At 55.1% G+C, this 26,380-nt stretch overlaps 13 protein-coding genes across 13 annotated transcripts; 7 read left to right on the top strand and 6 right to left on the bottom strand.

The window, feature by feature from the left end:
- Positions 1 to 198: 198 nt before the first annotated feature.
- AYL99_11498 (hypothetical protein) lies at positions 199 to 2,265 on the bottom strand (the record flags this gene model as incomplete). The annotated part of the gene is made up of 1 exon (XM_018843004.1): positions 199 to 2,265. The coding sequence occupies one exon, from the start codon at positions 2,263 to 2,265 to the stop codon at positions 199 to 201; it is 2,067 nt and encodes a 688-aa protein (XP_018687764.1).
- Positions 2,266 to 2,897: 632 nt separating this feature from the next.
- AYL99_11497 (hypothetical protein) lies at positions 2,898 to 4,769 on the bottom strand (the record flags this gene model as incomplete). Its single annotated transcript, XM_018843003.1, has 1 exon — positions 2,898 to 4,769. The coding sequence occupies one exon, from the start codon at positions 4,767 to 4,769 to the stop codon at positions 2,898 to 2,900; it is 1,872 nt and encodes a 623-aa protein (XP_018687763.1).
- A 3,631-nt stretch (positions 4,770 to 8,400) lies between these two features.
- AYL99_11496 (hypothetical protein) lies at positions 8,401 to 9,607 on the top strand (the record flags this gene model as incomplete). Its single annotated transcript, XM_018843002.1, has 2 exons — positions 8,401 to 8,443; positions 8,493 to 9,607. The coding sequence occupies 2 exons, from the start codon at positions 8,401 to 8,403 to the stop codon at positions 9,605 to 9,607; spliced, it is 1,158 nt and encodes a 385-aa protein (XP_018687762.1).
- Positions 9,608 to 9,998: 391 nt separating this feature from the next.
- Positions 9,999 to 10,847, top strand: AYL99_11495 (hypothetical protein; the record flags this gene model as incomplete). Its single annotated transcript, XM_018843001.1, has 3 exons — positions 9,999 to 10,092; positions 10,216 to 10,480; positions 10,619 to 10,847. 3 exons carry the CDS (start codon positions 9,999 to 10,001, stop codon positions 10,845 to 10,847), a joined length of 588 nt encoding a protein of 195 aa, XP_018687761.1.
- A 996-nt stretch (positions 10,848 to 11,843) lies between these two features.
- On the top strand, positions 11,844 to 12,980 carry AYL99_11494 (hypothetical protein; the record flags this gene model as incomplete). The annotated part of the gene is made up of 2 exons (XM_018843000.1): positions 11,844 to 11,990; positions 12,048 to 12,980. 2 exons carry the CDS (start codon positions 11,844 to 11,846, stop codon positions 12,978 to 12,980), a joined length of 1,080 nt encoding a protein of 359 aa, XP_018687760.1.
- Positions 12,981 to 13,274: 294 nt separating this feature from the next.
- On the top strand, positions 13,275 to 14,338 carry AYL99_11493 (hypothetical protein; the record flags this gene model as incomplete). Its single annotated transcript, XM_018842999.1, has 3 exons — positions 13,275 to 13,375; positions 13,469 to 13,752; positions 13,890 to 14,338. The coding sequence occupies 3 exons, from the start codon at positions 13,275 to 13,277 to the stop codon at positions 14,336 to 14,338; spliced, it is 834 nt and encodes a 277-aa protein (XP_018687759.1).
- Positions 14,339 to 14,531: 193 nt separating this feature from the next.
- On the bottom strand, positions 14,532 to 15,620 carry AYL99_11492 (hypothetical protein; the record flags this gene model as incomplete). Its single annotated transcript, XM_018842998.1, has 1 exon — positions 14,532 to 15,620. One exon carries the CDS (start codon positions 15,618 to 15,620, stop codon positions 14,532 to 14,534), a length of 1,089 nt encoding a protein of 362 aa, XP_018687758.1.
- Positions 15,621 to 16,041: 421 nt separating this feature from the next.
- On the top strand, positions 16,042 to 16,634 carry AYL99_11491 (hypothetical protein; the record flags this gene model as incomplete). The annotated part of the gene is made up of 3 exons (XM_018842997.1): positions 16,042 to 16,167; positions 16,298 to 16,494; positions 16,577 to 16,634. The coding sequence occupies 3 exons, from the start codon at positions 16,042 to 16,044 to the stop codon at positions 16,632 to 16,634; spliced, it is 381 nt and encodes a 126-aa protein (XP_018687757.1).
- A 135-nt stretch (positions 16,635 to 16,769) lies between these two features.
- Positions 16,770 to 17,708, bottom strand: AYL99_11490 (hypothetical protein; the record flags this gene model as incomplete). The annotated part of the gene is made up of 2 exons (XM_018842996.1): positions 16,770 to 17,383; positions 17,453 to 17,708. The coding sequence occupies 2 exons, from the start codon at positions 17,706 to 17,708 to the stop codon at positions 16,770 to 16,772; spliced, it is 870 nt and encodes a 289-aa protein (XP_018687756.1).
- Positions 17,709 to 18,271: 563 nt separating this feature from the next.
- Positions 18,272 to 19,261, bottom strand: AYL99_11489 (hypothetical protein; the record flags this gene model as incomplete). The annotated part of the gene is made up of 1 exon (XM_018842995.1): positions 18,272 to 19,261. The coding sequence occupies one exon, from the start codon at positions 19,259 to 19,261 to the stop codon at positions 18,272 to 18,274; it is 990 nt and encodes a 329-aa protein (XP_018687755.1).
- Positions 19,262 to 20,107: 846 nt separating this feature from the next.
- On the bottom strand, positions 20,108 to 21,100 carry AYL99_11488 (hypothetical protein; the record flags this gene model as incomplete). The annotated part of the gene is made up of 2 exons (XM_018842994.1): positions 20,108 to 20,839; positions 20,924 to 21,100. 2 exons carry the CDS (start codon positions 21,098 to 21,100, stop codon positions 20,108 to 20,110), a joined length of 909 nt encoding a protein of 302 aa, XP_018687754.1.
- A 678-nt stretch (positions 21,101 to 21,778) lies between these two features.
- Positions 21,779 to 23,482, top strand: AYL99_11487 (hypothetical protein; the record flags this gene model as incomplete). The annotated part of the gene is made up of 3 exons (XM_018842993.1): positions 21,779 to 21,847; positions 21,904 to 21,990; positions 22,049 to 23,482. 3 exons carry the CDS (start codon positions 21,779 to 21,781, stop codon positions 23,480 to 23,482), a joined length of 1,590 nt encoding a protein of 529 aa, XP_018687753.1.
- A 789-nt stretch (positions 23,483 to 24,271) lies between these two features.
- On the top strand, positions 24,272 to 26,006 carry AYL99_11486 (hypothetical protein; the record flags this gene model as incomplete). Its single annotated transcript, XM_018842992.1, has 4 exons — positions 24,272 to 24,355; positions 24,449 to 25,558; positions 25,610 to 25,776; positions 25,832 to 26,006. The coding sequence occupies 4 exons, from the start codon at positions 24,272 to 24,274 to the stop codon at positions 26,004 to 26,006; spliced, it is 1,536 nt and encodes a 511-aa protein (XP_018687752.1).
- Positions 26,007 to 26,380: the final 374 nt, after the last annotated feature.

Below are 26,380 nucleotides of genomic sequence, written 5' to 3'. Positions count from 1 at the left end.
GTTGGGTTCTACGTTGCTACAAGACAGTGGATAGATGGATAGATGGATAGATGTGAGTCTAGAGGCCATTGCAAATAGTCATCACTCTGGTCTGCATACTTAAGTATCCGAACTCCCTGCATGACCCCAAGACGAAGAAAAGTCTCTTCAAATCAAGGGCGATATCATTCCCAACCTCGTCCTCATACACCGCATTGACTAGGCACCCCCCTCCGTGAGCACCCTCGTCCAGTCAAACTTCCTCCATGCCTTTCGAAACCCCTCGACCCTCGTGTCCTCTCCTCGACGCCACCGTCCTTGCCTCTTGATGACATCGGGCTCCAAACCCAGCATGCCGCCAATGATCTCTCTCGCAAAGAGGTCGCCTCGAGGCCATCGCTCCTGGTCCTCCACTACATGTCCAATCCCACCGTCCAGTTCGAACCAGACGTGGAAATACGGCATTTCTTTGACGAGGCTCCGGCGGAACGCCAGTTTCCCCAAGCCTCCCGACTTGGCTTTGGCGAGGGTGTCGATGATCTTCTTGTGCTGGGACCACTCGTCTTCCGTACTCAAAAAGGCTTCCTTGAAGAACGCCGGTGCGGTCTCCCCTAAGCTATAAGGAAGCGGTATGACACACAACGCGGCGTGCGGCTTGCGGTGCGGGAACGCCGCATTCTCGTAGAAGATGACGTCGCGGCCCTGGTCGTGGTACATGCGCGTGAGTGACTTCATGAAGTTGCGGATCTCTTCCCACTCGTCATCGTCGCATTCGAGGAGGTTGGTGTGGTGCTCCGTCGGCACGATCATGGTGGCCTGGGGGGACAATTCCGGTTCCGTCGGCAAGGTGAGATATGTTCTCGTTGCGAGGGAGACAACGGGGGCAATGGGCGGAGTGTCGGTGTCTTCGTGGTGGCAGAGCGGACAGTTCTCCAGGATCTTGTTGAGTTTCTGGTACTCATTGATGGCCACGTTGCGGAGGTTGATGTTGGACTTGTGCACCCGTTTAGCCAGCTTTTCGGCATTCTCGTCGAGGTAGTCAAGATCATTGTCGAATTTGCCGTCCTTTGCGATCCTCTCAGCCATGTGCAAACCCTCGCCTCCTTGCTGTCCGCGGGTGCGACGTTCTTCGCGGACCATGTCTTCAATGCTCATGTCCTCGTTCTCCTCGACCTGGCCCCGCTCGGCCCCCCGCCGGTTCTGCACCGCCTTGACCTCATTGCGAGGCGCAGACGAGAGCATCCGATTGTCCATGGCGGAGAGGGTGATGATTGTGGGATCCTGTGATTCAAACGCAGCAACCGCGTCGTTGTACCCTTTTTCCAGATCTGCCGCCTTGGGGTCGTTCCGCATTTGAGCTTTCATGAGTTGCGCATTGAGTTTATTGAGCGCCGTGCGATCAATTTTGCGGGTGGTGGCAGTGGCCGCCGGAACAGGCATCTGCTCAAGCAATACGTCCGGGCTCTCCTCAGATTCCCGCGGATGAGGCCGTCGAATGCCCGCATCCAGCTTGCGCTCCTGGAACAGCTCGCCGCTGGGCTTGTCCTTGCCCACGTAGCTATCGCCGTACGTCTTGCGGCGTTCCAGCTCGATCTTTTCTTCCCTCGCATCGTCAAATTCTCGGAGGCTATCGTACCGTTCCACGGCGACGTCGTCCACCTTCCGGCCCGTCTCTTCAGCTTGCCGGTACACGGCCTTCAATAGGGTCATGCGCCACTGGGAGCCAGCATCCCCAAAGGTGTAATCGACTTCGTGGGTGGCGGGCTCGGCTTCGAGGTCATCAACAGGAGTGCCGTTCTTGAGATCGCGCAGGTGGTGGTTGAGTTCTCTCTCGTGCATTTTCAGCCCGAAGTCTGCCTCTAGAGAACCACCCTTCGGTTGCGGCGACGGCTCGGGTCTTTTTCTCTGGATATAATCAATATCCAGCGCCGAAGGTGCTTCCATCCACGAATCGCGCTTCAATTCGCCCGAATTCGAGCTTGTCGCAGGCTGCTTCTCGTCCTCCACCTCTTCCATGTCGTCATCCTCCCCTCGACTCCGCCGACGGTGGTGGTGGTGTCTGCTGTGCTTGTGTCTGCTTTCTGACGTGTCATCATCTCTGGAGTGCCTCGGCCTCTTTGACCGGTGTCCATCTTCGTCACCGTAATGCGAGTCGCGATGTCGAGAACTGCGGTGGTGATGGTGTCGATGCCGGTGTTCGGATTTCTCGTGCTCCTTGCGCCGCTCGCGTCTCTTTTCCGCCTCCTTCTGCTCGGCCAGCTCTTTCTCGAAATCTTCCAGCGTCATTTGGACGGAAGCGTGGTTGGATGTATTCACATTCGTCACAAGGTGTGGAATGAGCGGCGAGGCAAATTTACGAAATGCGGAGAAAAGTTGCGTCGTCTGACGCGGAACGAAAACACGCCGTTACAGAAAATGACAAGACGACGAAAGTCTCCGAAACAGAACAGAATGTTGCAGCCTAAATTTTCCACCTACATTAAGAGCCCAAAAGTTCTTTCATGCCACAACATGAGGCCCTCTTGCTTTCCTCTACGATGGGGTCTTGCCCATTTTCTGGAATGTCACAGTGATGATACCACCCCATGGATGAATGATGCTACGAAATTCTCGGCTGCCAAGGTGCATCCCTAGCTCTACGGATTCACAACATCCGGCATAGTGAATAGGAAAAATAGAAAAAGGCAGCTGGCTTCAGAATGTTTTTTTTTTTGGCTATGGTCATGGAAAACTATTAACTATCAGCCCTAAAGAAGATCGTCGGTATCTCTACACTTCAAAGCAAAGCACGGGTCGATGGCACGGCATCGTCCTCCCCAAGAACACTAAGATTCGGATGGAACAGATTGCGCTAAAATCACCCTTCTCGCTAGCCGGCAATCTCCCGGCTGTCTGGTCATGACGACGTTGTATCGGATTTAACCGATAGCAGTGCAGCTCCAAGATGTCTGGATAGTGCCACCAGGGCCGAAGATCTCCTTGAGAGATTGGATAGCCGACCAAGAACCCATGCCCGAAGAGGCCAACCCGCCCAGGGCGAACAGGATTGATGGAACAGTGTACCACCAGCTCTTGCGGAAACCACGCATGTATCGCGGCCAGCCCTCGTCATGACGAGTGGTGACACCGGTGTATGGATCGAAGCCCTCGCCTGGCAGAGCGGCAGCATTCTGGATAGCCCAGGTCACGTACATGATGGCAGGGATACTATAGGTGAAGTTGAGACTGAGCAAGCCACCGATGAGGTTGGTGATGGCGGTGAAGTTGGGAACGGAAACGGCAAGCACCAAGGCAATGATCCAGTATACGGGTCCGAGAGCCAGCCAGAAATAGTATCCCTTCTTCGTGCTGATGGGTGGCAGTCCGCAGATTTCCTGACCAACTTCCAGGTAGACCGTCTTCATGCCGATGTTGAAATACAGGAAGATGGCGAGGAAACCGGTGACCAACGCGAGGATATTGCTGACAAGTTGCAGACCATAGGGGCTGACAACCTGGGTAATGCTGGTGATGGAATATTGACCTAGGTAGGTGTAAACGAAGGCGCCGAAGAAGACGTACACCACCATGATGAAGACTTGAGCAAGGAGACAGCCCTTCCAGAAGTCCATGGGATGACGCATTTCAGACAGGAATGCTACGAAGAGAAGAGCCCCAGAGTAGGCATAGACGATGGTGTCGATACCATTGAATTGTGCCGCAAACAGGTTGGTTGACTGCTGCTGATATTCGGCCGGCGGGGTTCCAATAAAGGTTTTGACGGGGTCAAACTTTTTCAGGAGGGTGGTTTGGAGGGCGACGGTAGGGTCCGGGCCGTGCATGGCAGCGGCCGCACAGATGATGATGAAGCTGACAATGTTGATCCAGACGGCAAAGTTGCACAACCAACCAAGGTGCTTCAGCGATCGCAGCCAGCCCGAAGCCATACCAATGACCATGTTGATGATGACGATAGCGATATAGCAGACCTTGGCGTCAGCCAGCTGTGACAATATCTGCGAGTTGCCCATGAGCACTACGCAGACAGAGCACCACATCTGAAAGGCTTGGGTAACGTTGATGAAGTTCCGGGTTTTGGGGCCGAAGAGACGGAAGAAAGGGTCACCGAAGCTCAACATGGGGTAGCGTGAAGAGTCGAGAGCAAGGAAGACCTTCCAGATCATCAAACCCGAGCAGACGGCGGCAATGCCAAAGAGCACGAAAATGCCGACACCGAGCCCATACCCAACACTGGCGAAGACGTACGGAGTCTGACTCCAACCGAGAATATCGGTGGTGATCAGGTAGAAGATGGTGATCCAGCCCGTTGTTCGGAGGGCGCGGGCGGCGCGTCGCCATTCAGCGTCCATGTCTTGAGTGCTCGAGGGTCCGATTGGGGTCATCCCAGAGTCGCTACTGGCAACAACGCCGTCCTTCTCCTTCTCCTTTTCGACCTGGGCGCTCTCGTGTGTCACTTCTTCGTGAGACTCGGTTATGCTGGAAGCATCAAGTTCGGTGGTGTTGCTGAAATAGGCCTTGAGGTAACCCATCACGCCGGTGCCCTTGAGCTTGGCCATATATCGGCGGTATTCAATGGCCTCCATCTCACGTTCGATCTTGGCCCAGAAGCTGTATTCTTCGAAGGTGACGGTAGGGTCCAGACGGGCCTCGAGACCCCAGAGACGTTGACGGATACCCGGGTGGGCGCCGCTCTGCGACATTTGGCGGAGTTTGTCGGGCTCTTGGAGCTCCGCCAACTCCTTGTTGGTTCCTGTGCTGATGGCCATAGGGCCGGTCGGGATGATCGACATCTTTGGTGATGACCGGGCGACAACCAGGTCGCGAAAGAGGACGAAAGGGTTTGTGCTGGAATGAGAGGAGGGAAGAGGAAGAAGGGCAGGAAATCCCAACGGACCTGGGCCTGGTTAAGTACTGTACAGCACGACAACATACAGTACCTGCCGAAGAAGCATCAGTTGCGCTTGCCCTGCCGATGTAACTGGGATGCCCTCACCAGGCGGGAGACAAGCTCGATCGAGAAAACAACATCACCTGTCCGCCTCCACCACATGCCAGGATTGGCATCTCTTGGAGGGATGGGGTAGGATTGCCACCTGACAGCCATTCGGGTCGCGCGACTGGAAGGTCCAGAAAGATTTGACCGGACGAACGAAATTACAAGCCGTTATCAACGGGGGAAGAAACGATTCGCCGGGCAGCAGACATACGCAGAGAGAAGTAGGGTGCATCAGTGGCAACCAGAACTCATGCCCCATTGAGCCACCGGAGTGTCTGGTCTGCTCATGCCTCGTCGAGATAACAGCTGCCCTTCAATGGAGCTCACCGGGGCCACGAGATTTGACTGGGGTTCGGAGACAGCACAATACAGACAGTGTTTCTTACCAGGTCGGGCAGGTGTGGCTAAATTGGGTGCTGCTCGAGCCGTGTGGTTCTTCGCTTGACGCGGTGGCCTCTGCGCTATTTCCTACGAGTCCAGCCATGCCAGCTTTTACGATGGGTAGCGAAGTGCGATTAGTCTCCCAGAGGGATTTAAGCTTGTCCCAGCAATCACCAAGCATCCAGTCACCCGCCACTAAGCTTTGGACAAGCACCCGGGAAAGGCTTTCCAGAGTCCACTAATGCTCCACCGAGAATCCACCGGGCCGTCCACCAAGGATCCGGCCCCGCGCCACTTGTTGATAAGAATTCGTCGTCGCACCTGGTCAGGAAGGTGTCATTGGCAGACCACCCGGTCACGCCGCGCCCGCGACAACCACTAGATTCTTTCCGCAATGCCACCTTCAGGTACTACAATACCCGCTGATCTTCGCCGAAGCTCGATGGAATCCCTAGAAGCCCCGGGCAGATCTGATAGCGACCTCCTATCAGGTGAGGCGCATGCGAGACGCCTGCCACAATGAGCCAAGTGCGATGATGCTCACACGATCCTGAATTTGCGCAACTACCCACATATCCTATCGCACACCTCGTCGAGGGATGGATCGAGCAGAGAGTAACATTTGGAATTTCCAGCCCCGTGTTCATGGCGCCCAGGCCCATCCTGATCCAAGTCTCTGGAACGTGGCGAAGGATTGTCCAGAAGGAAGAGAGTTTTTCAAGAGGGGTGGTGGTTGGGTTCTTTCAGAGCTTTCGGGTCCCTCCGAGGCATTGAGGCAAGCAGGGCACGCTTTTGAAGGGATCAGGTCATCCTTCCTCTCCGGACACCTCCAGATCGCGGGCCGTTCACATCACCTGCCGAAATGGGGGATTGGCGATTACAGATTCTCCAAGCCGGCGGAGTAATCAGCACTTGCAGCCCAGCAGTCGTCCAGTGTCAGGGAGGACCGATGCCAATGGTCACTCGATGAAGCCATGCCTTCAATGTGTGTTCTACGCTGTTCTTCACCCTGACATCCTAGATTCTGATTGTTTTGCGCTGTCACCACCCATATCACCAGGACCAGAAATAGACCCCTGTCAGATTCTGCTACTTTATCTGCAGCGTCTTTATATTCATCATACGAGTAGTCACGGCAAATAGCCGTGATATGGGAGCGCTCGGCTAACAGGTCATCCTTGCGCGAATACAGCACATCCTGTCCATCAGCGCTGTGATTCGGGAAGGCGGAACGTAAAAACCCTGTCTTGGTCCGAACTCAGCCCAACACCACAATGAGCAATTATAGAATTGGTGCCAAGTTGGTGGTTAGCCCCACTGGTGCCACCACAAAAACCCGATATTTGAGATTGTGTGCCGTCTCTCTAATGCGGCCCGCGGTTGTCTCCCTGTACAGCTTCTACTGCGTGTCAAACGACAGCACGGACGAAAGAACAGTTCAGGCAGGTGATTTGTGTATGGGAAGGTAAGAACACCGGCGAGCAGCCAGCAGATATTGTAAGCAGCTGGGGTATTCAAGGACCGCGGCACGGGTCGAACCCCTGTCATTGACGGGTAAGATTTTAAGCAAGCAGCCGTAGGATCTTCGGTCTGATTGAGCGAATGCTGCAAAAGTACCAAGTGTTTACCATGTTCAGGACATAGGGCCCAATGGACCGTCGACCTGATTTTTTGTGCAGTGAATGGACTGATCCTTATTTGTGCTGAATCTACTTTCTCTCCCTGCTGTGATCGAATCAATACACAGGGTGGTCTCGATATGCTGCTTGTGTATACCTTTGTGAGGGCAGCCATGCCTGACGACATTCTGTCCGATTTGGTGCACGTCTTCTGCTGAGTGTGAGACAACATTCGACCTTGTCACCGCGAGCAGCGCCGCAGCTACCTTCGGGTCATCCTACGAAGTTGTGTTCCGGGGCCCTACTTCCCGCAAAATGCCCGTGGAAAGCATGCCACAATGATAAGATTCCCGATCGTGAAGGCGACACCCAGCAAGATCTGGCTAGAGGTTCGTGCAGCAGATGCTGCTTTTGCTCAAGCAGTTAGTGATCAAAGAGTAGGCTTACGGACATGCGTTAGTGCAAGAGATGCTGAAGCTTCCAGGGAGGGTGTGGCTAGTTCGACCTTGGAATGGTGAGGGTTCGATTATAGAGGCTGACAATGTCGCTGAAATCGAGAATTATTCCTGATCAGAGCTCGGGAAAAGCCGATACAAGCGGCATTTCTCGATAGAAGGCGATATCGAAGTGTCAGCAGAAGCGGACTAGTTGCTAAAAGGGAAAAGATCCAGAAGCCTCAGCGGAATCACTGAAGATGCAACCTGACGTGAAGTTCTCTCGTCAAGCTGAGCAGATATTACGTCAAGACTCAAGACCGAGGCATCACAATCGACCGAGAAGATATCGGAGAGTGAACACAGAGAACGCCACAACAAGGACATAATGAATCACAAAAAGGATCGGGACAGACGAAAGCAAAGATAATGTCCTGTACAGATTGTTCTCAGCCTTGCCGCAGATCCATATGGGAAGGCCCAGCAGATATTCCAGCACGGTTGAAGCCAGCTATCCGTCTCAGGATTCCTGCGAGCCGTCCAACGAGTTGGAGTCGAAAACAAAGGTCGCACACCCACGATGACAATAACGGCGATATAGAATTTGAGCAGAGAAAGAGCGGGTAAAGCCGTAGAAACATCGGGAGCAGTAGACCTGTGGCAAAAGTCATTTTATCACATCCATTTTGCTGGTGAATTCCGACAGTGTTGATGGTCTCCAGAATCACAGAAGACAGCCCCGATATTAGATCTGTCAAGAATGTACTGTAACACTGCCAAGCTTGTAATGACAAATAGGGTAGAAAATCTGTCGTATACAGAACTCACGTGCAAGGTCCCCCGCTGCCACCCGCCCGCTGCGCGCAGGGCGCATGGATCTGTTCCTGATGCGAATTTTACAAGAGTTCCCGTGAACGGTCCCTCGTAATCGGACACCTTCCCCTTCCACATAGACTCCTTCTCTACGACGACGACGTCCTGATCAGGCAGAATGGCGACTTCTCCCGTCGCCGTCGTCTGTATAGGCATGGCCGGTATGACTACCAGGGGGACTCTGAAAGACAAGTCCTAACAGGTCAACAGGATCTGGCAAAACTACCTTCATGCAGCGCATCAACAATTACCTCCATGTCAACAAGAAGAAACCCTATGTGATCAATCTGGATCCTGCTGTTATCAACGTCCCTTTTCAGCCCAACATCGATATTCGCGATAGTATCAACTACAAAGAAGTCATGAAGCAGTACAATCTCGGCCCGAATGGCGGCATTCTGACATCTCTAAACCTATTCGCAACAAAGATTGATCAGATCATCACTCTGCTTGAAAAGCGAGCAAGTCCAGCGCCCGATAGCAAAGTGCCGCCACCGAAACATTTCTTGGTTGATACGCCGGGCCAGATCGAAGTCTTCGTGTGGTCGGCGTCAGGCAGTATTCTCCTCGAGTCGCTTGCATCCTCCTTCCCTACGGTCATTGCCTACATCATCGACACGCCCCGTACCTCCTCCACATCAACATTCATGTCCAACATGCTCTACGCGTGCTCGATCCTGTACAAGACAAAGCTGCCCATGATTCTCGTGTTCAACAAGACGGATGTGCAGGACGCAGAATTTGCAAGAGAATGGATGACCGATTTCGACAAATTCCAGGAAGCTCTCAATGAAGAGCAAAAGAAAGGGGTCTTTGGTGGCGAGGGCACCGGGGGAGGGAGCGGCTACATGGCCAGCCTTCTCAATAGCATGAGTCTTATGCTGGAAGAGTTCTACTCCCATCTGAACATGGTGGCGGTCTCGAGCATGACCGGCGAGGGCGTCGATGAATTTTTTGAGGCTGTTGAGGAGAAGCGGAAGGAGTTCGAACGGGACTACCGGCCTGAGCTGGAGAAGAGACGGAAAGATCGCGAGAAGGAGAGCGCCGAGAAACGAGAAAATGACTTGACGAAAGTTATGAAAGATATGAAAATGGATTCCAGCTCAAAGTCTGGCGACAAGGCATCCTTGAAGGAAGAGTCTGACAATGACGACGGCGATGAAGAGCTTGTCGATGCAGACGATTTCCCTGATGCGGAACGAGACGACGACGAGGAAGGCTTGAAGGAACGATACAAGAACGCCTTGCGCGAACAAGGCATTCAAGTCGATGACGATGATCCGACCGTAGCACGAATGCTGGCACAGACACGGCGAGCGGGATGAGGTCTAGACACAGCTGGAGGCTGTTGTGTCTAGACTTTTCGCATTAGCATAAGATACCCAGGTTTGGCGTTAGATGGGCAATCGACTTCATTCAGAGGCTGCACCTGCACTTTCAACAATCTACAAACGTTTTTCTCGTAGAACTTGAGATTATTTCGTAGAGTTGTTGGTCAGTGAAATTCTGGTGTTCCCCGATGTGAGCCAGCCTCGTGGCGGGCGGCAAGGCTGAGGTGTCCCCTCTCACAGTGCCAAGCCGCGCACAAAACTATAAGGCTTGGCACCGGGCCTGCGAATTTGGGAATTGGGGAATTTCTGAAAGTGCGGTTTTCCCATCGCCAGACGACTTGCGCCAGATCCCTCTCACCATCAATCCTCCACGCCGCTGCCCAAGATGAAGTACATCTTCTCCCAAGAGCAGCTGGTCATCCCAGAGGGTGTCAGCATCCACATCCGCTCGCGAATCGTCACGGTCGAGGGTACCCGAGGTACGAAAGACAACCCCGAAGTTTAGCAGCTGCCAGAGCAGAACGATGGGAGGGCATTTGCATTGAGAGGATTGGAGTCAAAGAGAGAGCGAGAGAGATACTAACAGCATTCTTGTTGCACAGGCAAACTCACCAAGGATCTCTCTCACATCGCCGTCACCTTCACAATCGGGAAAAACAAGGCAGGGCAACAGCTCGTTCAGATCGAAATCCACCATGGCCAAAGAAAGAATGTCGCCGCTCTCCGAACCGTCAAGTCGATTATCCAGAACTTGGTGACCGGTGTGACTAAGGGATACAAGTACAAGATGCGATACGTCTATGCCCATTTCCCCATCAACGTCAACATCGAGAAGAACCCCGAGGGCTTGTTTCACTTGGAAATCAGGTAAGGGCAGACGATATCCACCAGCTCCTCTCCCCGCCGATGAAGATCATTTGGAAACGAGAGGGGAAAGAGAGAAAATATACGGACGAAACAGAAGTAGAGGAAGGAAAATGCTAATTGTTGTTTGCGGTGTAACAGAAACTTCTTGGGTGAGAAGATCGTCCGACACGTTACCATGCACGACGGTGTCACGGTCGAAGCCTCGAAAGGTGTCAAAGACCAGATCGAAATCACGGGCAACAGCCTCGAGAACGTGTCACAATCCGCCGCCGATATCCAACAGGCCTGCAGAGTAAGAAACAAGGATATTCGAAAGTTCTTGGACGGTCTGTACGTGAGCGAACGGGGCAACATTCTCGAGGAGTAGAAGGCGGACCTGATCATCTGCTGCACTGCATTGATGGCGTGTCTGTGGTCGTGGATTGTTGTTGTTGAAGGGTGATTGTGGTGACCGGTGGGGAATGTTCGGCCACGAAGCACGGAAAGAGGGCTCTATCAGGCAAACACAACCTGCGTCATGGGCAAAAGGAGGGGCCGTCACGACCTCGCCAATGTGTCCCGTTTACATGCTTTCGGAGAAGAAGATTGGCCTCTGCAATGGAAGAACCGACAAGCCCGATGTCCCCATCTCACAGTCTTGTTGAGACGCCAGAATCCGGCGAAATGGTCTAGATGAAGAAGAAATCAAAACAAGTTTTCGAGTTTCATGATTTCGAGCAATCGGGAGAATTTCATCTTTCGTGGTTGCCTGTTTCTATCTCTGCGCCCAAACATGTGACGGTCTTCGAGAAGTTTGACTAACATCAGACTTGATCAATGGTCTCTCCGAAGGCCCGAGCAATTGTCGTGGAAGCTGCACAATATTTTTTCACTGATCTCAGATCAGTGGACGTCGCATGGAAGATCATCAAACACTGACAGGTCGCCGCATCACGTGGGACATAATAAACTCCGTCCAACGCTGGATTTGGTTTAGCTCAACGTAACCTCTACTCTTTTGGGATGCGAAATAATACCGTCGGGAATCCCGCTCCACGCTGCGAGATGTACTCGCCAGGTAAGTTACTATTAACTCCTCGAGGGCTCCATGCACCGGAATGTATTATCTCCGTGAGGGGTTTCCAGGTGAGGGACGACGACCAGGTATATAAGATGTCCACCGTGGACTCTGTCCTTCACAAACGTCCTGACAGGAGCAAAGCAGTCACATCACACGCTGGAAACTCTGTCACGGGAGGCACAGGTTGCACTTGACACCGAAGAGAGCATTTGCCACGATTGCAGCACCACTTGGCCTGTTCCTTTGTCCATTGACCACACTTTCGGTTTGCCAAACACACACACCAAATCCAATTGAACCAACATGACCGCAGTCACACACACCGAATTCAACGCCGACACCGAGAGCCTGGACGTGGCCAAGGCCTTTGCCGGATCGATTCAGGGGAAAAACATCCTAATCACAGGAGTCAACAAGGGAGGCATTGGCTTCACAACCGCTCAGGCATTTGTACGAAACCACATTGGATCGATTTTCGAGCCAAACCAAGCTGACCATGACCAACAGGCATCTCAATCGCCCGCCCACATCATCATTACTGGACGTTCTCCGGCAAAGCTTCAAGAGAGCATTGAGGCCCTGCAGAAGGAATACCCCAACGTGCATTATGTCGGTCTCAAGCTGGATCTCTCGAGTCAAAAGTCGGTCCGCGAGGCGGCGGCCGAGGTCCTGGCCATGAAGGACATTCCCACCATCGACATTCTGGTCAACAATGCCGGCGTGATGCTGATACCCGAGCGAACACTCAGCGAGGATGGCATCGAGATGCATTTCGCCACCAACCACGTTGGCCACTTCTTGTTCACCAACCTGATTCTGCCTAAATTGATCAAGGCCGCGGAGGGGAAACCCAAGGGCGTGACGAGAGTCGTCAACGTCAGCTCGTCGTCTCCTACCACGGCAGGCGTCCGATTCAGCGACATCAATTTCGAGAAGATCAACAAGACCCTGCCCGAAGACGAGCAGCCGCATTACCAGGCACTCCAGTATTGGGGTGAAAAGGACCCGGAAAACGGATCATATTTCCCACGTGAAGGCTACAACCAGAGCAAAGTAGCCAATCTCTTATTCACCATCGGGTTCAACGCACGTTACTACGACAAGTACGGACTTCTGAGCTTGGCGGTTAACCCGGGAGTCGTGCAGACGGAGCTGCAACGGCACTTCTCGCCCGAGGCGCTCACGGCGCTTCAGGGATTCAAGGAGAAAGGAATGGTGCACCTGAAGACGCAGGGTGCGGGCGCCGCGACGAGTTTGGTAGCGGCCACAGATCCCGGACTGGGCCTGCCAGTGTCCAAGGACGGTAAGGAGAACTATGGAGCGTACTTGAGCGACTGTCAGATCAACACCGGAGCAAAGGCTCACGCCGAGTCCAATAGGAACGCCGACAGGCTGTGGAAGTTGTCTGAAGAATTGGTCAAGGAGGAATTCCCTCAGTAAGCAGGGACAGGGCAAAGACGGGCGTACATAATGCCGTAAAGACGTGTTCGAGAGAAGAGAAATCCCCAAACACTTTGGTAGTCCGACACGAGACCGGAATCGGGACCTGAGCCGGACGGACGGCTGGTAGTGGGATCGATCCATGCATCCCCGACTGACGATCTGTCGTTTGAGGACAGCCAAAGACATAACAAGATCAGGGTCAAGAACGATTGCCATGAAGGTAGCTGACTCTCAAGGTTGTCATCATTCGCATTCGCCCTTCAGTCTCTGTTGTGCTTTTCTTCCAGGATCATGGCTAGCACCTCCAATCCCCCAAAGACATCTGTGGATGACGAGTTACGAGACATATACAAGACCTGCATCGTGGGCAGCCATATCCTGCATTTTCACGGGTGAGGCTTCGACTCCTTCTCTGCAACCCGTCACCTCTCCATGACAACATGATCGAGTGATTCTGAAACTCACTCTATGCCCACACATACCAGAGTCCTCGATGCATATGGGCATCTCTCTGCCCGGCACCCGACCGACCCGACCGTCTTCCTGATGCCCTGCAACCTCGCACCAGCGAACGTGGTATCACCCAAGGACATCGTGCAGTACCGCGTTGAAGATGCGTCCGCGGTAGATCCGAATGCACCCCGGGGTTACCTCGAACGCTTCATCCATAGCGAGATCTACAAGCGGTTCCCCGAGGTGAAGGCAATCATCCACAGCCACGCATCGGAGGTGCTTCCCTACGCCAACACGTCTGTGCCATTGCGGCCGTGTATCCACATGGCAGGGTTTCTAGGCAAGTTTTCCCATCATGGCATTAGTCCAGGCATGCCCGCTTCCTCTCCACGTGTGGGAAAAAAAATGGGTCGTTCGACTAACACATGGGACACACGCACACATATACAACAGGCAAGGAAGTTCCCACGTTTGACATTTCCAAACACTACGCCCCGGACGAGGCTCGCGACCTCCTTATCCGCACGACAGGCCGCGGACGTGATCTGGCCGAGTACTTCGTCTCCGCGTCGTCGTCGTCGTCGTCGTCGTCACCCACACAACACCACCATCACCCGGTCGTACTGATGCGGGGCCACGGATGCACGGTCGTGGGATCCGGTGTGCAAGAAGCCATCTACCGCGCCGTCTACACCAAGCTGAACGCCGCGATCCAGACGGCCAGTCTGCACCTTGCGCGACTCGGTGGTGGTGAGTCGGGCCCGGCTTCGGAGGTCCAGTATCTGAGGGATGACGAGGTCGACGATACCTCGGAGATGCTCAGGCACGCGTGGGGGAGGGCTTGGGGCCTGTGGCTCCGCGAGGTCGAGGCCGCTGGGCTGTACAGGTATTCAGAGACGTGAAATGTTCATGGATACCCCATACATAGTCAGGGAGGGAGGGAGGGAGACAGAGAGAGAGAGAGGACAAAGACATGTGACGGGCCAATCAGCCATTCAATCAATCATCCTCTTTCTTATTTTCCAAGTTATCTCTCTATCTGAGGATTTGCCGTCAGGCGAATTCAGACGGAAAAATACGTACATACTGTATTAACTAGTCAACTCGCCCCGTAAACGTCGCCGCGTTCCTCATCAAGCCCAGCGCCTCCACCATGGGCCGGTCGTTGATGGCCACCAGGAACGCTGCCTTGCCGCCACCACCCTCCTGCCGTGAGGAGGAGGTATTGGTGTGCGAGACCTTGCTCCAGGCCGGCACGACGAACGTGTCCTTGGAAGACCATTCGATCCTGTGCGCCGGTGCACCCTTCTCGTCGTCCCCGGGGGCGTGGATGGTCGAGAACCCCTCCCCGTCCACAACGTGGTACATGAACGACGCCGTCTCCTGGCTCACGGGCGACGAGGCCCCCGGCGCGATCCGCTCCGCCTGCACCGACAGCGTGCGCGACAGGTGCGACCCGTCCGCGTGCCTGTAGTCGTAGCGCGCGTAGTCGCCGCCCGCGGCGGTCAGGGCGTCTTCCACCGGCTGCCAGGGGAACTGGGACGTGCAGCGGTCGACGGGCGTGCTCGGGTAGCGCGGTTCCGGGTAGGCGTTGCCAAAGTTGAGCTTGAGCGTGCCGAACAGGGGCAGGTCGAGCCCGTCAAGCCAGATGACGGGGCTGTCGTCCCCGGCTTCGTTGCCGTGGTCGTGCCACTGCCAGCTGGGCGTGAGGATGACGTCGGCGCGCCGCATGGCGATCTTCTCGCCCTCGACCGCCGTGTAGCCCCCCCGGTTGCCGTCCTCGATGATGAACCGCAGCGCGAACGCCGAGTGGCGGTGCGCGGGCGCCACCTCGCCCGGCAACACCAGTTGGAGCCCGCCGTATATGGTGTCGGTCGTGTGCGGCGCGCTCATGCTCGGGTTGACCAGCATCAGCACGCGTCGCTCGGCCTCCTCCACGGGCACGATACGTCCGGCCGCCATCAGGGAGGGCAGGATTTCTCGGTAGCGCCAGATCGCCGGCGTCGCGGCCGGGTTGGGGCTGGGCGGCACGAACTTGTCGAGTTTGAGCCAGAGGGGCTCGACGTGTTTGGACGGGAGGGACTGGTAGAAGTCTTGTGTCTCGTCGATAGTCTCTGGTTTTTCGTGGACGACGCCGTTGGTGTGGTCATGTCCATTGAGTGTCGTCGTCGTCGTCGTCGTCATGATGTTGGTAGGTGAGTGGGACAGTATAGTATAATTCGCGGGTGGCAGAGACAGACGGGGAGATAGAAACTCAGACTGAGACGGAGCCTCGTCTTGAGGACTGTTTCTTACCTCTGGCACTGACATTCTATGGCAAAGTCCTGCCCCCCTCATGCTCCCTCTTCGGAGACGGATCCCGGAAGCAAGATGCCGCGGAAGAGCAGAGTGCTCCCGAAGACGACGACGACGAGGAGGAGGACAACCATCCGGGCGAGTGAGTGAGTTGGTGGAGGGAGGGTTGGATTCGCTCCGAGAATCGCAGTTCCTCCTCCTCTCCCTTCTCGAGGTCCATTATCAATGAGTGTGTCCCGGGTTCGGTCGGGTCTTCTTGGTGTTGAGTCTCACCTGCACCTTGATTATCTCTCTCTGACAGCAGCCATCCATGGCCCAAGCACGTGGATCCTGTCTCTGTGGCGGTGTCACATTTGCCGTGTCCGGTTCGCCCGACACCGTGATACAATGCTACTGTGAGCATTGCCAGAAGAACGCTGGAGGCCCTTTTCAGATTGTAGGTATATTGTCCCCAAGATTTGTCCTGGAGTTTGGATCGCCCACCGGCTCACTCACTCATTCACTCCTTTCTCTCACCACACTTTTATATATATATAAATACTCACTCGATCTCCGTCTGCACACAGGTGGCCAAGTACGACAAAAGCCTGGTCGACGTCAAGACCGGCGAGGACTTGCTCACGCATTTCGTGCTGAATGACACGCAAAGCGGGCACCCCAAACACAAGGTCTTTTGTCGCACCTGTGGCTGCACCATGTGGACGATTCCCATGAGGCATGGCGACCAGTTCCGGATCGTGCGTGTGTCGCTGATCGAAGACGGGTGAGTCGAGTTCCCCTCTCTGTGTCTGTGTTTGAGTTGGCGTTTGTGGGAGAGTTAGCTGAGAAGGTTGATGCAACAACAGGCTGGCGCAGTACAAGCCCAATAAGATCATGTTCGAGGAGCGTAGGATCGCCAGTTAGGTCTAGCTGAGGGGACGAAGGGCTGCTTCCCGGGACTTGATTGTAGAGGCAGACGATAGATCTCTGGTCAAACTCATAGACTATATGAGGTCTCAATCTATTGCTCCCATCACATATTTATATACCCGACTCGCATTATTCAAACTTCATTCGGTTCTTCACGCTGCCCAACTTCTCGATCTTCACTTCCACCACTTGCCCGTCGCGGAGGTACACGGGAGGCTTCCTCCCCATTCCCACGCCCGACGGCGTGCCCGTCATGATGACGGTGCCCCGCTCCAGGGTGGTGCCCTGGCTGACGAAGGCGACGATCTCCTCGACGTCGAAGCGCAGGTCGGACGTGGACGAGTCCTGCATGGTCTGGCCATCCACAAAGGTCTGGATGTGTAGGTTGTCCGCCTTGCCTACGACGCCCGGCGACACCAGTACCGGCCCCACGGGTGCCCATTTGTCGAAGCCCTTGCTGAAGCACCACTGCGGCACGCCACCCGCGTACGCCGGGTCGCGCTGCCACTTGCGTGCCGACACGTCGTTGGACACCACGTAGCCCGCCACGTAGCTGAGGGCTTCGTCCTTCGGGATGTTCTTGCCGTCCTTGCCGATCACGATGCTCAGCTCGCCTTCCCAGTCGAGTTGGTCGTTCTGGCAGATCTTGGGGATCGGCACGTCCTCATCGTGGCTGGCGATCGACGCCCGTGGCTTCACGAAGAATGACGGGTACGGTGGTGGTGTACGACCCGCTTCCTTGACTGTAAGGTTTCTCTCGTTTAGCATGCGATCATGGGTAGTTGCCTGTGGTAACAGTCATGGGAACATACTGTGCGCTGTATAGTTCAGCCCAATGCATTTAACGATAGGCACGTCGCTGGGATATAGGAGTGGCAGCAGCTTCTTGACCTTGACCTGCCGCTCGGTGGGCTGCAGGTCGAAAGGCCCATGTCCGGTAAAGACCTTGGCTGTAAGCTTGCCTTGGTCGGCCAGTGGCTGGACATCGTCGGCACTGTCGACGAGGGGCTCTCCGAACGTCGCCTGTCCTGCCTCATCTTCGAACCGGATCAGTCTCTGCCACGACATGGTTGTTACTCTCTGTTGGTAATCTGTGTATGCGTGAAAGACCAGAGAAGCAGAAGAAGAGCCAGAATAGAGACCAAAAGGATCAATAAACAAATGCTGTCATCCGGTCACCAACAGACATTTATTGTGGCCGATTTCCGGAGCACACGGTGTGGCTGTGGCGTGGTACATGGACCACGAGCGAGCCGACGGATCACAGGCATTCCGAACACAGCATCAAGAATCAAGATCCATCCATCCTATACCAGTGTCATGTGTTTCGTCTGTGTTGCCAGGTGCTTCTATACACATACAGGACCTTAAGAATATCAGTATAGTCTCTTCCAATGGCATGGACTATTTCTATCACAGTCTCTCTTTTCCTGGGCCTTGATATGCATCCAAATCGGGCTGTGAAACAGGCGGGATCTCCTACAATATCTGCTACCAGCTACCAGTTACCGGCTAGTCCCAGGTCCTCACATCTCCCAATTGACACTTCTATAGAGACAGATTTCCCACATCCAACACAGTCTATAATACCCTCCTCCACCTTAGGTGTGTCTACCAGCGTGCCGTCAAACTCACCCTTCGCTCAACCTGGCCTCGGCCTCAGCATATCTTCCACCCTGGATGGGAATCCGCTCCAAGACCTGGTCCAGCTTCTGCAAATCCTCCTCGGTCAGCTCGATCTCTGTACAATTCTCGGTCACCCACTCGGGCCTCTCCGCTCCGGGGATGGGGATGATGACGCCGTTGCCATTCCGGCCACTCTGGGCGCGCACCCAGCCGATGGCGATCTGTGGCACCGTGCAGCCCTTCTTCTTGGCCATCTCGTGCACCTCCTTGGTCATCTCCCTGTTGGCTGCCAGGGCGTCTCCTCGGAATCTGGGATATCTCGCGAGATGCGCCGGCAGATCTCTGGTGTCCCCCAGCACCTGCGTGGTGAGGCCGCCCCGACTCAACGGCGCGTAGGCGATGATGGGGATGTCGAGTTCGGCGCATGTTTTGGCGACCCCGTTGTACAGGATGTCGCGTGACCACAGCGACAGCTCGACCTCGACCTGCGTGATGGGGTGGACCTTGGCCGCGCGGCGGATGGTCTCCTCCTTGACTTCGCTCAGACCGATGCCCTTGATTTTGCCCTCTTTCACCAAAAGCCCCAGCACCCGTATCGTCTCTTCAATGGGTGTGTTTGGATCGACCCGGGCACATTCGAAGATGTCGAGGTCTTTCTTGCCGTCCAGCACGCGGACGCACTCGTCGACCGACCGGCGGACTCCGGCTTCGCTGCCGTCGAAGATCAACGTGCCCGGCACGCGGCCGCCCTTGACGGCGAGCACGATCTGCGACGCCTTCTCGGGGTACTTGGTGAAATACGCATTGAGGAGGTGCAGGCTGTTGTACTCCGGCGTGCCGTAGAACTCGCCGCCGTTCCAGTAGTTGGCGCCGTGCGCGAACGCGGCGTCCATGGCGGCAAAGGCGTCGTCCTGAGGTATCGGGGCTTCTGGCCGGGTCAAGCCCATGAGGCCAAAGCCGACCGCATTGATCTTGTGGCCGAGGATGGTCGTCATGCTTGCTGTACAGCTAGGTGGTGGTCGTGAGGATCTTGAAACAGAAACCACACGTTCAAGACTGGAGCGTACTAATCGTCCAGAGTCTCGAGTGAGCGAACCTTGACTTCTCTAGACTGTTGAACACAGATCATCACAACCCTCGGTCTGCTACCAGTGAGATTTGGGATTCCTCATTCAGTCAAGGCGCCGGCCCGCGGGCGTGTCTCAGGATCGCCCGGCCGTTCCCTTGGTCGAGATCCCCTGCCGCATATCTCCATATCAGGCTGTCTTCCGGAAACAGATACGGGCGGTGAACGGCATCCCCGAGCACATTGTTGCTTGCCTCCGGATCTGCCCAGCATATCCGCGGCTTTGGGACGGATTCCGGGCCCCTGGCTTTTGGCCCCAAGGAAGCTATCGATCAAATCCAGCACCGACGGTGACACCGGCAGGCAGTCAACCAGCTCCAGTTGTGGAGCGAGATTCAGTTCCCCGAGAACGCACCATGAGCGGCACACCGGGCTCTATACGCGCTCTGTCGTCGGTTGTCTACCGGGATGTGGTATCATCCGCCGGGCAAGTACTCTACACTTCAGGCTCTTTCCCCGACATCTGCCCGAGGGTGTGCCATGCTCAAGAAGACTCAACTCTACCGGAAAGCCGACCTGCTGGAGAAATACGGGAGCCCCGTGGGGGGTGTTTACCAATTCTCCATTTTCGCCGGCTTGAAGCCGTGGATCGACATATTGAGCTATTCTAGTTTCGGAAAATCCCTCCAACTCGATGTGATGCCTCAACCTCACAGCTGAGCTCGTTAGGGAAGAGAAGGGAAACCTTAGATTACGAATCAAAGCATCGTTTGATTTAAGATTTGTAATGTCGACTCAGGACACCCTGGAGATCCTTACTCCATCCGCTCTGAGACCACCCGTTCAAGCTCTGGGGATACTGCGGCATGGTGCCGACCAAGAACGAATCGTGCGCCAGAGCGACAAAGACACTGTCCGACTTCTCGACCTGGCGGATCTTCTCCAACGTCTCACCCGCGACCTTCGGGTCACTGTGGAAGCACCGCCCCATCGGTCCCGACGTCACACTCATCGGACGGCTGCCCACTAGGATGGAGCGGTGGTGGCAGCAGTCGCCTCCCATGAAGACCCATTCGTCGGGCCCCGTCAGCGCCAGGCCGCCCAGGTGGCCCGGCATGTGGCCCGGTGTGTCGATCAGGTAGAAGCTGCCGTCCCCAAAGAAGTCGTATGCGCGATCGAATGGGCCAAGCGGGGCCCACGTTTCCTTGTCGAAGCTCAACTCCCGGAGTTTGGGGTGTTGCACCACGAAACTGGAAAACGGGGATTTGGGGTTCACCGGCCACCCTTCACCGTTGGCCGCTGTGGCGCCGGGCCCGACAATCATCTCGGCCTGCGGGAACTTGGTCGGGTCGCCAATGTGGTCAAAGTGGACGTGGCTGAAGACCACGGCGTCGATGCTCGACGGTGATACCGGGCCCCGCGACAAGATGTCGACAGGGTCTTCCGCCACAGACGGCTGTATGACATGAAACAGGCTTCGGATCAACTCGGGCACTTGATCAAAATCCTTTCCATGGGTCAGCGAACCGGTCGATGAATGCATTCAACAGAAGTGAGAACGTGCCTTGGTCAGACCCAGGTCGAACAGAACATTCTTTCCCGAAGAATGCCGTATCAAGAAACTGAAGTCGGGATAGGGGTGTCGGGCGCCCATCACGTCTTCGTCGCCATCTTCGAAAAGCCACCGATCAGGGTGGTTGAGTTCACCGGTGGCCAGAGCATGGACCTCGACGGGGTTTGTGGTGTGGTTCGATGGCAGCGACAGCATGGTTCATACATACAAGTCAATGGGTGTACGTGAGTGACCTGAGCGGGTTTCTTAGCTCTCAAAAGTGCTGCTTGGGAGCGTGGGCTTTGAGTGGTTGAACGACTGCCTTCGTCGACGACCAGGACGACGAAAGGTCCAGCCAAAGAAAGTATCTTTCTTCGAGCGGAAAACCCGACCGGCTCCGCGGGCGTATAGAACCACATCCGGCGAATAGAGTTTTTCTATACCCGCGGCCTCTGCTGGTAGACGCCCTAGATATCTCTTAGTGGCCTGATACCCACCACAGAGATTCAGCGCCTCCACTGGACAGAAACTGGTTGCAGTTATCCTTACAGGAACCCCGGCTGTTCGGTGAATGGGCGGTGGCCACGGTTGTTGCGGGGCTGCCTCACTGCCTCCGGAAACAGAACCCCGTTGAATCTGGAGTAGTAGTACGGGGTTCTAGCCCACCCATGGTCGGTCTCGGCTCACAGGCGAGAGTGAATGACAGATAACGTGGTTGGAAAAAAAGCTATTAAATGCGGGCTGAAGCCCCCTGCCGGCGCGGGCTTCTCGCGAGAACCTTTCCTACCCATCCTCTTCATCTTTGAGTCCTCGCTGTCCGTGGACTACTGTGTCTCCATCCTCGAAGCCTGCCTTGATTCTGTCATTGCCATTTCATTCAGCTACCGAGCAGCCATGTCGGACAAAGAAGTCCCCGATGGGAAGGTGCAGGAGCGTGAGAACATTGTATATGATGTCGACGAAGTATGTATCCTGCCGTATCATTACCAGAAGAGCCGTGGGACGCTGACCTCGAGCAGATTGAACCACACAACGGCGAAGTTCTCTTGACCGTCGACTCCGAGGGCAAGGGCAGTTCAGATCTCAAACTCGCCAAAGACGGTCGGGTACGGGGTGAACTCCCGGTGCCTATGTGTGCTGCAGCAAGTCACTGACGTCCCCCAGACCATCTTGATCCCGCAGCCCACGGATGACCCCGAGGATCCACTGAACTGGAGCTCTTTCAAAAAGCACATGGCTTTGATCCTCGTGGCCTTTGGTTCCTTTGCCGGTGACTTTGGCGCCGGCGCCGGCGTGCCTCTGATCTTCCTGCAAGGTGCGCAGTGGGGGCTTCCACCCGCCGAGGTCAATCGTCCCAACAGTCTTGCCGCCGTCATGTGTGGTGTCTCTGGCATTCTCTGGATGCCCCTCCTAAACTCTTGGGGCAGAATCCCTGTGCTCTTCTGGTCTAGCTTTTTGGGTTTCTTCTTCACTCTGGGGGCGGTCCTGGCACCAAACTTTGCCGTCCACTATGGGATGAGGACTCTCCAGGCCGTGACGCAGAGCACCGGACAGACCATCGGCCTGGCCTTTGTCGAGGACTGCTTCTTCTACCACGAACACGCACGGAAGATCGGCATCTGGTACGCCATCTACATCTGCTCACCGTTCCTCTCTCCGCTCTTGGCCAACTTTATCATCGGCAAAACGGCCAATTGGCACATCATTTTCTGGGTGACGCTCGCTTGGTCAGGGTTCTTGATCAGCCTGATCCTCCTCTTTGGCGACGAGACCTATTACAATCGCACCGTTCCCCGGGAGCGACAGCCTCCTCGTGGCAAGGGACACATCAATCGCCTCCTGCGCGTCACGGGCATTTGGCAGATCCAGCATCACTCCGGCTACTTTGCCACCGTCCTGAGCTCATACGTTCGCCTCGTGACGGTCTTTTTGAAGCCTGTCATTGCCCTCACCATGCTCTTCTATGCAGCAGTCTTTATGTGGATGATTGGGCTCTTCCTCTCCTCGGCTGTCCTACTGGCCACTCCAAAGGCTGCAGGCGGCTACGGCCTCTCGTCGATATCGGTCGGATGTGTGTTCTTCGCGCCAATCGTCGGTGTCCTCCTGGGCGAACTCTTTGGCCATTTTTTCAACGATTTTATCGTCAAGTTCTATGCCCGGCGCCATGGAGGGCATTTTGTCCCCGAGGTGCGGCTGTGGACGACCTACATCGGCCTGGCCGTGATCGTTCCTGGCTTGGTTATTGTGGGCGAGACATTCCAGCATCAACTCAGCGTGGCGGCTCTGGTGTTTGGCTGGGGGATGGACGTCTTCGGGGTACTGGTGACCTCGGTGGCCACCATTGCGTTTGCCCTGGACTGCTATCCGTCCGCCTCGGGCGAGGTGTCGGCCTTGATCAACATGGCTCGTGTGGGGGCGGGATTTTCCGTCCCCTACTTTATCGAAGAATGGACGGCCAAGCAAGGGTATGCCACGGCGTTTGGGCTTCAGGCCGTTGTGGTCGTCGTGGCCTACGCTATTGTCATCTGCATCCAGCTATTTGGCGCCAGGCTTCGGGCCTGGGCTGGTCCTGTGCGCCACCTGCAGATAAGCAAATGAGCTGCGGCCGGTGTCAAAAATCCGGATAGTTCGTATGCTACTGGTTCGGAGGTCCATGTGAAAAGTTACTCCTCTACACAGGCATCGGAGAGAAGGCGGGGAGTGCTGCACTTCGTGTAAGGTGGTGCGGAGGGAAGTTGTTAGGTGTAGATAGTGTGTTGAATCCATTGCAGCTGTCAACAGCAGAAGTATTCCAATCATGCTGGCCCTCTTGTAATTCGTAGAAGCATGATCTCTTCCGCATACCATATGTACCGGCCTGGTCAGGCTAGCATTAAAGGGGGCAAGGCTGTCGCCCAGGGATGCAGCCTTGCCGTCATTACATGTCTTGGCACCCCCTGAACTTCTTCGTTGTCTGGCGTTCAACCTCTTTCACATAATACTCACTGCACAAACATACCTGAAGCTCTTTGCCCTTGAGAGAGAAAGCAAAACCCACGACGGTTGAATCCACAGAAATGCCAAGTGATAGTCTTCCCGTCGCCTGCCTTGGCTCAACTCGCGGTGTGGGCCCTTCTGCCCATTCGTATCTCGGGTCGTGTTCCGCTTGCGCGGCGATACCGACGGCTGCTATCCTCATGAGCCGACAACCTTTCTCGGCTCCCCACAAATTTGACAGCAAGGGTCGAAGAGAGAGGAGCATGTTGGAGAAATGCAAGAGGACGGGGGAGCTCCATGCGGAGGAGGAAAGCTCCTCAAGTTGTATGGACTGTTTAGTGCCAATATATATCCTCTCCAAGGCTGTCACTCAACTCCTTCAAGACTTGATCATATCGTCCAGCAGGAACCATGGCTGTTCTCAACGTAAATTCAAGCTTTCCGCTCCCTGTGCTTAACAGTGCACTCGGGCTGACTGCACTGATCGTATCCTCGGTAAGAGTCAACTTCATGTGGGGGCATTTGAGGAGATTGTGCACAGCAGCGACCAGTTTTGATTACACAACTGGACTAACAGAATTCCTGTAGGTACTCTTTGCACTTGTCGCATACGGCATCTACAATGCATTTGTCCACCCCCTGGCCAAGGTCCCGGGGCCGAGGCTCTATGGTGCCACCAACCTCCCGTACCTCTACTGGCTTCTTCGGGGACGGTGGCCTTTCGTTTTGAAAGAGCTCCACGACGTCTACGGCCCTGTGGTTCGCTTCACGCCAAGCGATGTCTCGTTTACCACACCGACCGCGTGGCAGACCATCTACGGCCACAAGAAGGCCGGCCAGCTCTCGTTCCAAAAGGACAAGCGTCTGTACCGAAGTGCTCTGACGCCCGCCGACAACATCCTGTTGGCCGATGATGCAGCCCACAGTCGGCAACGACGTCTCCTCTCCCACGCCTTCTCGGAAAAGGCCCTCCGCGGCCAAGAGGACATCTTGAACGGCTACCTTGACCTGCTGATCCAAAAACTAACCGCCCAGGCCGAGGCCGGCAACGTGGTGAATTTGGTGCAATGGTACAATTTCACCACATTCGACATCATTGGAGACCTCTGCTTTGGGGAGCCGTTTGGATGTCTTGCCGCCGGCGTCTATCACCCCTGGGTCGCGACCATCTTTGACGGCTTTCGCCTGGCAGTTTTTAACCAGGCCATGAAGCGTCTGCCGATCGCCGCGCCCATTCTCCGACGCTTTATTCCCCAAGCACTCGTCAAGGGCCAGATGGATCACCTCAAGTTGAGTTTCGAGAAGGCCAAGAAGAGGCTGGAGAGCGGCCGGACCGACCGTGAAGATTTTATGTCCTACATTCTGCGGCACAATGACGAAAAGGGCATGACCAAGGACGAGATTGGTGAGAATTCCAACATTCTGATCTTGGCGGGGAGCGAGACCACGGCGACGCTGCTGAGTGGCACGTCGTATTGGCTTCTCCGGAATCCTCACATCTATGAGAAATTGGTGCAGGAGATCCGATCCACTTTCGCCAAAGAAGAGGACATCACCTCGGTAACTGTCACTAACGCAAAATATCTCCTTGCCGTTCTCAACGAAGGTCTTCGCATCTATCCGCCGTCACCGGGAGGTTTGGGCCGTGTCTCACCCAGTGGAGGCTCGGTCGTGGATGGCTACTGGATACCAGAAGGGGTAAGTGTAGATAGGCAATCCCACAAATTCCCCGACACTGACATCGTGCAGACCGTGGTGTCCGTGCCCCATTACGCGTCTTATCACTCGCGCCGCAACTTCGCGAGCCCGGACGACTTCCACCCAGAGCGTTGGCTCAACGATGCACGCTTCAGCAACGATGTAAAAGAGGTGTTACAGCCGTTTCAGTTTGGACCTCGCAACTGCTTGGGCAAAAGGTGCAGTGGCTGTGACAATGGTTGTATTGGAGGTCCCAGCTGACAATTGATCTAGTCTCGCCTACGTAGAGATGCGATTGATCCTCGCGCGCATGCTGTGGAACTTTGACATGGAGCTGATGCCGGAGAGTGAAACGTGGAATGAGCAGCACATTTTCTCGTTCTGGGACAAAGGCCCATTGAACGTCAAGCTGACGCGTGTTCACCGAAGTGCAAGCGCCGATGCTTAATCGAGAAGCCAGTATTAGTCAAGCATTACAATGTGCTGCCTGTACAGGTTTACAAGCTTGAGGGGTGCCAGAGTGGTTCTGCTTGATATCAGAGCAAGGAATGGGGTCTATGATCTATCTATGGATAGGATTTCATATATATTGAATATACCGAGATTGCTCGGTGGAGATGATTGGAGAAGCCATATCACAAAGAGCGGAAAGAATCCTCGTATATCCAGACTGAGAAAGGCTTGCACGATGCTGTAAGGGCTTGAGTGCAAAGGGTTTCACGAGAAATAGTTTTCTAACCCGATGTTACTGCCTGGACCGCTCTCCTAGATGTTGCAAAACGCTTCGTCGTGCAACGGTCGTCCTCGTGCCGCGTTGGGTGC

Source organism: Fonsecaea erecta (assembly GCF_001651985.1).
Source record: "Fonsecaea erecta strain CBS 125763 chromosome Unknown Scaff14, whole genome shotgun sequence".
Taxonomy (NCBI): Eukaryota; Fungi; Ascomycota; class Eurotiomycetes; order Chaetothyriales; family Herpotrichiellaceae; genus Fonsecaea; species Fonsecaea erecta.
This window is presented reverse-complemented; position numbering and strand designations above follow the sequence as displayed.